Source organism: Chrysochloris asiatica, unplaced genomic scaffold (assembly GCF_000296735.1).
Source record: "Chrysochloris asiatica unplaced genomic scaffold, ChrAsi1.0 scaffold00076, whole genome shotgun sequence".
Taxonomy (NCBI): domain Eukaryota; kingdom Metazoa; phylum Chordata; class Mammalia; order Afrosoricida; family Chrysochloridae; genus Chrysochloris; species Chrysochloris asiatica.
In genome coordinates, this window is record NW_006408594.1 from 6,111,800 (window position 1) to 6,121,052 (window position 9,253).

The following is a 9,253-nucleotide window of genomic DNA, read 5'->3' on the forward strand; positions in this document are numbered from 1 at the left end:
GAGGAAATTAAAGAATTCTACCAATTGTTTCAATCTGAAATTGATCAAATGTGCAATCAAGATGCATTGATAATTACTGGTGATTGGAAATCAAAAGTGGAAAGCAAAGAAGAAAGAACAGTAGCTGGAAAATATGATCTTAGTGATAGAAATGATGCTAGGGATTGCATGATAGAAATTGGCAAGACCAATGACTTCTTCATTGTAAATACACAGGAATCAAATTGACTGCATCTGTGGGAAAACATATGTAGACAGCTTAATAGCAGTCAAAACAATCCAGGGACAGACTGTGGAACAGACCATCAGTTACTCACATACAAGCTCCAGCTAAAGCTGAAAAAACTTAGAACAAGCCCACGAGAGTCAAAATATGACCTTAACTAAATCCTACCTGAATTTAGAGACCATCTCAAGAGCAGAATTGATGCATTAGACACTAGTGACCGAAGACCAAAGGAGTTGTGGGCTGGCATTAAGAACATCATTCAGAAAGAGAAGAAAAGGCCATTAAAAAACAGAAAAGAAAGAAAAGACCAAAATGAAGGCCAGAAGAGATTCTGAACTTGCTCTTGAGCACAGAGAAGGCAAAGTGAATGGGAGAAATGAGCAGGTAAGAGAGTTGAACAGTGAATTTCAAAGGGCAGCTAGAGAAAACAAAGTCAAGTGTTAAAATGAAATATACAAACATTTGGAGTAAGAAAATCAAAAGGGAAGGATGTACTCAGCTTTCGTTCAAGCTTGAAGAACTGAAGAAAAAATTCAAACCTCAACTTGCAATATTGAAAGAATCTATGGGCAAAATATTGAATGATACAGAGAGCATCAAAAGAAGATGGAAGGAATACACAGTCACTGTACCAAAAAAAAACAGTCAATGTTCAACCATTTCACAGGTAGCATATGATCAAAAACCAAAGGCATGGTAACAAGTAGTCAAAGTGGAACTGAAGGTACTGGAAAACTCAAGGCTCCAGGAATGAATGGGATACAAATTGAAGTATTTCAGTAATCTGATTTTGACACTGGATGTACTCACTCATCTATGCTAAGAAATTTGAAGGAGAGCTATCTGGCCACTGATTGGAAGAGATCCATATTTGTGTCCATTCCAAAGAGCAATGGATGTGGAATGAGGGATGTCATTGCTGACATCTTGACTGAAAGCAGAGGATACCAAAAAGATGTTTACCTGTGCTTTTTTAACTAAGCAAAGGCTTTCGACTGTATGGATCATGACAAGTTATAGACAACATTGTGAAGTATGAGTATTCCAGAACACTTAATTGTGCTCATGAGGAGCCTATACATAGACGAAGGGGCAGTTGTTTGTACACAACATGGGAACACTGAATGGTTTAAAATCAGGAAAGCAGTGTGCCAGGGTTGTATTCTTTCACCATGCTTATTCAATCTGTATGCCAAACAGATAATCTGAGAAACTGGATTATATGAAGAAAAATGTGGCATCAGGATTGGAGAAAGATTAATTAACAACCTGTGATATGCAGATGATACCACCTTGTCTGTGGAAAGCAAAGAGGACTTGAAATTCTTACTGATGAACATCAAAGACCATAGACTTTGATATGGTCTGGTATGGGTTGCACGTCAATGTAAAGAAAATAAAAAATCCTCACCACTGGACCAATAAACAGCATCGAGATAAATGGAGAAAAGGTTGAAGTTGTCAAATGCTTCATTTTGCTTGTATCAACCATCAACACTCATGGAAGCAGCAGTCAAGAAATCAAGTGATGTATTGCATTAGGCAAATCTGCTGCACAAAACCTATTTAGTGTTGAGAGCAGAGTCAGTTTGAGGAGTAAGGTGCTCCTAACTTAAGCCATGGTATTTTCAATAACCTCATATGTATGTAAAATTTGGACAAAAATAAAGACCGGAGAAGAATTGAAGAAGTTGAGTTATGGTGTTGGAGAATAATATTAAAAAGTATCATGGGCTGCCCGAAACAACAGGCAGATCTATGTTGGAAGAAGTGCAGCCAGTTCTCCTTGAAACCAGGATGGCCAGACGTAGTCTCTCATACTTCAGACATACTATATATCAGGAGGGACCAGTCACTGGAGAAAGATAACATGTTTGATGACGTGGAGGGTCATTGAAAAAGAGGAAGACCCCAAGGAGATGGACTGACAGAGTGGAGGCAGCGTGGGCTCAAGTGTAGCAACGATTGTGAGGTTGGCCCAGGACAAGGTGGTGTTTCGTTCTATTGTGCATAGGGTTGCTATGAGTTAGTACCGACTTGATGGCACCTAACACCACCACCAATAACAACAACACAGAGTGGTGATCTAACAGAATGTGGAAATCATCGAACAATATAATATCACATGCAAATGAAATTTTTGTGAAGATTATTTAAAAATGGATGCAACAGTACATTCACAGGGAATTGCCGGAAGTTCAAGGCAGACTCAGATGAGGATGTGGAATGAGGGATGTCATTGCTAATGTCGGATGGATGTTGGCTGAAAGCAGATAATATTAGAAAAGATGTATACTTGTGCTTTATTGGCTATGCCAAGGCTTTTGACTGTGCAGATAATGACAAACTATGGATAACATTGCAAAGAATGAGTATTCCAGAAAACTCAATTGTGTTCGTGTGGAACCCATATGTAGACCAGGAAGCAGTTGTTAGAACAGAACAAGGGGTTACTGAATGTTTAATAGGTAAGTTGTGCTCCGAGGATGTATTTTTCACCATACTTAACACAATTGGTTTGGTGAGCAAATAATCAGAGAAGTTTGATTATATGAAGAAGCATGGCATCAGGCTCAAAGAAATGCTCATTATTAACGTGATATATGCAGATGGGAGTCCTGGTGTGACACCATAGAATAAGCCCTGGACCGCATGGTTGGTTTGAACGGCAAGGTTGTCAGTTCAAACTCACCAGCCCCTCCTCGGAAACCCTATATGGGGTCACTATGAGTCAGAATTGGCACAAGTACACTTAACAATAACAACAGCAACAACATGCAGATTCCTGGTGTGGTGCTGTGGGCTAATGCACTGGTCTACAAGGTCGGTTCAAGCTCACTAGCTGCTTCTTGGAAACCCTATACAGGGTCACCTAATAACAACTATATATATATATATATATATGTTTTTGTTAATTGCCATCAAGTCATATCTGACTCATACTGACCTTGTATAGGATTTCCAAGGAATGGCAGGTGGGTTGCAACCATTGACTTTTCAGTCAGTAGTCCAGTGCTTATCTTACAGTGCCACATGAGGACTCCAACAATGTGTATGCATGGATATAAATGTATATATTTATAAATATAATTACAGTGACTCTGTAGGATAAACACTGGACTGTGGACCACAAGATTGGAGTTTTGAGCCCACTAACTACTCTGCGGGAGAAAGATGAGATTATCTGTTCCCACGAAGAATTCTGGCCTCTGGAATCCCATAAAGCATTGCTACGAGCTGCCTCTGACTCAAGGGCACTTGAGAACCACATCATACACTTATATCTAATAAGTATAAAAGAAATCGTCTATGTATGTTGGGATGGGAAAATGAGGGATGGACATGCGGAAAGAGGAGGATCCTATTTTCTATTTTTCCTGTTCCTTAGATGGGCATGAAAACAGGGGAGACACTTCCTTATTGCCCGTGATCCCTTCTCTTCATCCCAGTTACTAGGGAACTAGCACCCTCTGGCATTGGTGCTTAGTGATCAGGAAGGAAGCTCAGGAGAGGTGAACCCTGGGACATAGGTCTGAAGAGGGCAGGACTCAGAGAGCAGAGGTCCTTTTCTAGGCTTGTTGGTATTTCGTTTCTCCAGGAATGGGTCACAGCCCCATGACATTGGTGGTAGGGGGACAGATCAGCAGAAGAGGGTAGCTTTGCATAAGAAGGAATTTTGAATCATTTCCCCTTCTGGGGGAAAATGTTTAGGGTGGGTTTCTTCAGTCAGCCCCTCAAAGCCTTCCCCCTAATTCACTCAATTAGTATCCAAAAAGCAGCATTTAAAAAATCACATGCCTAAAACTGGGGCCAGAGGAAAGGAACAGCAAGAATAGGCCTTCTGGTTTCCTCTTGGGGGTGCCCCTCCGCCCACCCCAGTATGGTGCTGCAGAGGGGGTACCTGTGTTGTAGAAAACAGCCTGTTTATTTTTGTTCTAATCAAAATTAGTCATTTTAAACCACAAGGAATAAATAGAAATCTAGATCTGAAAATAAATTAAAGCCACATTACAAAACCTGGGGTTGCCGTGAATCAGAATTGATATAATAGAACAAGACAACACATTATACATGAAACAGTTCACAAAAGCAGTATCCTTTCCTACTACATTCAGAACACTGATATTTTCAATTCCAATTTCTTTGTAAAATGCTGTCTTTGATCCAAAAAGTAATGTTATGACCCAATGATTGTTCCAACTGACATTTTGAAGACATTATGTGACAAGATAAAACCGCTTCCCACACAGGAGACATGTGGTCAATGTAAACTGTTGGGATTCTCCCATTTTCTGAGATTCGAAAGCTCAAATTCTTGATGTTCTTAGCTGACAATGACTCATTCCTCCACAAAATGTCAACTTCCCAGGGGTCTCCATCAAAAGTACTCAAGGTTGCAGTGGCTGAAAAGATGCGCTTAGAATCACCTTACTATTCTCAAGACAATTTATGTTCTCCCATAATTCCCTCTAACTATATTCTACTTCTTCCAACTAGAGAACCAACACTTCATTGAGGATGTCCTTGAGTATTTCAGGAGCAAAGTGACCCAAGACAAGCTGCAACTCCTGTTTAATGACAAGGCGTGGGAGAAATTAGTGGCTGATGTCAATTTGACCAGGTAGTCTCCACAGTGTACCACAAATGCCACCCTGCTCTCCCTGCTGGGCTAGTTGTCCCCTGGCAGGCACACCTCCTCCAGGCAGTCTCCTGTGGATGGGTTGATGATGTCCTTCTCAACAGTCCATGAGGAAGATCTCCTCCATGTCATTCTCTGGCAGTGAAGGGTCTCGGGGTTAAAGGGATGAAACCTGCATGGGGCTGGTGCCATCTGAGAGTCATGTGACATTGGACAAGCTACTTCCCCACTCTCCACACTCTCCTCATCTGCTGTGTTTTATTGTGAAGAGAATAAACTGATGTTGTACCATGTGCTCAATCACAACCTTTGCTGGAGGAGACAGGGGCCAAGGATCTCCATTCACGAAGTCAGAGGCAATCTCTTAGGGTAAATTAGAAAATTCCTGACAATCAAAATTTGTGTTCTTGGGAGTTCAGGCTAGAGGCCTTTTTCTTCCCACCCAAGCCATTGTACAAACACTGCAAGAGCTTTTGAAGGGTCGTAAGGTGGGGCGGAGCTGGACACAGTAGGCTTGGTCCCTGTCTCTGTCCTGCACAGTTAGCTCTGCGACAGTGGGCTAGTTATATGGTGTTTTAGAGACTCAGATTGGTCCTTCAGTCAATAAGAATAGGAGTCGGTCTCATAGGTTTGTTGTGAATTTTAGAGTGAAGAGCAGATCAAAGCTGGGAACCAAGTGCAGTCATCCTCTGCAAAAGCTCAGGGAGCCCTGGACACAGGGTTCAAGGCAAGAGTCAAGATGGAGCAGGTTGGAGGAGTGGTGAGAAGGCTTGGGGCCTCAGGGTCAGGTCAGGACAAGTGAGTAAAATGCCTTGGGCATAAACCTAAGAAGGCTACTGTTCTGACTGAGGACATTTATGTGGGAGAGGAGCTGTTTTCTTTCCTCTCCAGTTTGATCCCATCAAAAGTATTGGGCAATAAGGGCCTGGGGTTGACTGTTTCTTCCAAACGTGGCTTAGGATCTGGGGGTTCTTGACTAGCATTTGGGACCCTCTACTATTTTATTTTAGGAGACCTGATGGCACATGGATTAACTTAGTGGCACTGGGCTGTTAACCAAAAGATCAGTGGCTCAAACTATTTGCTTATTGGGAGTAAGATGAGGCCATCTGCTTCTATAAAGATTGTTGTTGTTGTTATGTGCCATGGAGTCGGTTCCGACTCATAGCAACAGGGTTTCCAAGGCTGTAAATCTTTTCGGGAGCAGACCACCTCATCTTTCTCCCGCGGAACCGCTGGTAGTTTTGAACTGCTGACCTTGCGGCTCACAGCCCAATTCGTAACCACTACGCTACAGCCTTGGAAACCCTATGGGACAATTCTGCTCTGTTCTATATGGCCTCAGTGACTTGGAATTGGCTTGATGGTAATATAGTTGATTCTATTTGATGTAGTATAGACCAATAGGAAGGCAATATGGCTTGGTGATGACTTCCAAAACCAGAGAGGGTGGCTGCCAATTTTTTTTGTGTGTGTGAGACTTTCTCCAATTTGTTCTTGAGAGTCTCCACCGAAGAACAACAAATTTTGGGTTTGAATTTCTGACCTTTTGGTTCAAACTGACTTTATAGTCTAGCATTTATTCTACAGCGCCACACCAGGAGTCCAAATAAGTCATTGGTCTTTCAAAATTCTGTCATGGGATCTTTAGCATCATTTCTATCACTGAAGCCATAATTTGTAACTATTGACCCTTCATCTTTGTTTCCAACTTTTGCAGTCCAATCGCCAATTATTATCAATGCATCTTAATCACATGTTTGATCAATTTCAGACTGAAGAAGTTGGTAGAATTCTATTTCATTATCACTGGAATTAGTGGTTGGTGCATGTGAATTGGAATAATAGTAGTTACTGCTCTTACTTGTAGGCATATGGATTTTATCCTATCACAGACAGTAGTGTATATCAAGATAGATCTTGAAATGTTCTTTTTGACTATGACCGAGACAGCATTCTTCTTCAATTTGTCATTCGTGGCATAGTAAACCATTGTTGTTGTTGTTATGTGCTGTGGAGTCAATTCCGACTCATAGCGACCCTGTACAGGGTTTCTGAGTCTGTAAATCTTTATGGGAGCAGAAAATCTCATCTTTCTCCCATGGAACAGTTGGTAGTTTTGAACTGCTGACCATGAGATTCGCAGCCTGATTCATAACCACTACGCTACCAGAGCTCCTATAGTAAACCATTGTTCATTCATTGTTAAGTGCCATCTAGTTAGGATCCGACTTATAGCAACCCTGTACAGGGTTTCCAAGAAGCAGCTGGTGAGTTAGAACTGCCAGCCTTAACGTTGCAGTTTACCGCATTAACCGGCAACACCACACCAGAAGTAAACCATATGACTGTCTAATTTAAAATGGCCATTAATAGTCCACTCCAGCTCATTAATGCCTAGGATATAAATCTATATGAATTCCATTTCATTTTGACAACTTTGAATTTTCCTAGATTTTTGTTTTGTATCTTCCACATTCCTATTATTAACGGATGTTTGAAGATATTTCTTCTCATTTTGAGTTGTGTACCATTAGCAAATGAAGGTCCTGAAAACTTTACTACATTTGCGTCACTATTGTCAGCTCTAATTGGAAGAGGCAGCTCTTCCCATGTCCTATTTTGAGTGCCTTTCCACCTGAGGAGATTGTCCTCCAGCACTCTATTTGACAATGTTCTGCTTCTGTTCATAAGGTGTTCATCTTCTGACACTCTGTCTGACTATGTTTCACTGCTGGACCTGTAGGTTCAGCACCTGATTTTGAACTGTAAGGTTGGTAGTTCAAAACCACGAGCTGCTTCTCAAAACCCTATACAGGGTTGCTATGAGTCAGAACTGACGTGACAGCACTTACCAACAACAATCAGCAAACATCTTAGTCTGTGGTAGTCTGTAAGGTCTGTTGAAATTTGTCCACCATGGGTGACCTCTTTGGATTTACAATACTGGTGATAGAGTTTCTTGCTTTACTGAAACATGCAAGTCACCAAAGTACTACAAAGTGACAGATAAGTGGTGAGGAGAATTTAAGAGGTTCCACAATATTGCTCATGACCTTAGAGTGCACATGTGTTAAGCCCTTATCAGTTAAGGTGTGAACTAAGTGGATGGCATCTGAAAGTAAGGCCCTGAAGGTTGGGGGTGATGTGGTGGGGCAGGCATTAGTAAAAGTGGGGTATAGAGACAGAGTGGGGCCAGGGTTCAAGGCTATGGTTCCTGTTCTCTGTCAAATGGGGCAATGACTGGACCTAGAGACCTCAGCCAGGATGATCAAGGGTGTCAGGCATTATAGAAGAGCACTTGTTGGGCAAAATGTCAGTTTTCACCACTTATCTGTCAGTTTTGTGGTACTGTGGTGGCTTGTGTGTTGCTGTGATTCTGGAAGCTATGTCATGGGTATTTTAAATACCAGCAGGGTCACCCATGGTGGACAAGTTTCAGATGAGCTTCCAGACGAAGACAGACTAGGAAGAAGGAAAGATGGACTACTTCCAAATATTTAGTCACTGAGAACCTTAAGAATAGCAGAGAAACACTGTTAGATATAGTCCTGGAAGATGATCCCTCAGGTTAGAAGGCACTCAAAATATGACTGGGGAAGAGCTGCCTCCTCAAAGCAGAGTTGACTGTGATGACACAAATGGAATAAAGTCCTCAGGACCTTCATTTGCTGACGGAGCACAATCAAAATGAAGAGAAACAGCTGTAAATATCCATTAATAATTAGAACTTGGAATGTCTGAAGTATGAATCTAGAAAAATTTGAAATTGTAAAAATGAAATGGAACATATAAACATCAATATCCTAGCCATGAGTGATTTGAAATGGAATTGTATTGAACATTTTGAATTAGACAATCACATGACTTACTACGTCAGGAATGAGAAATTGAAGAGGAATGGCATTGCATTCATCATCAAAAAGAACATATCAAGATCTATCTTGAAGTACAACGCTGTCTGGGATAGGATAATATCCACACGCCTACAAGGAAGACCAGTTAATGCCACTATTATTCAAATTTATTCACCAACCACTAAAGTCAGTGATGATGAAATTAAAGAATTCTACCAACTTCTTCAGTCTGAAATGGATCAAACATGCAATCAAGATATATTGATCATTACTGGTGATTGGAATGCAAAGGTTGGAAACAAAGAGGATGGATCAGTGGTTGGGAAATATGGCCTTGGTGATAGAAGTGGTCCTGGAGATCACATGATAAAATTTGCAAGACCAATGATTTGTTCACTGTAAATGCCTTTTTTTTTTTTTTTTTTTAAATTAAATGTTTTTATTTTGCATTGAGTGAAAGTTTACAGGGCACATCATCAGTTTCACACTCAACCGTTCATATAGCTTGTTTCATTACATTGATTATTA

At 41.0% G+C, this 9,253-nt stretch overlaps 1 protein-coding gene across 1 annotated transcript in view; it reads left to right on the plus strand.

The window, feature by feature from the left end:
- Nucleotides 1–4,722: 4,722 nt before the first annotated feature.
- Nucleotides 4,723–9,253, plus strand: part of APOL3 (apolipoprotein L, 3) — a gene marked incomplete at its 5' end in the record, with an annotated part of 24,097 nt that continues 19,566 nt past the window's right edge. The window contains one exon of the mRNA XM_006865284.1: nt 4,723–4,850. Coding sequence (XP_006865346.1) covers nt 4,723–4,850 — 128 coding nt within the window. The remainder of the gene's footprint in view (nt 4,851–9,253) is intronic.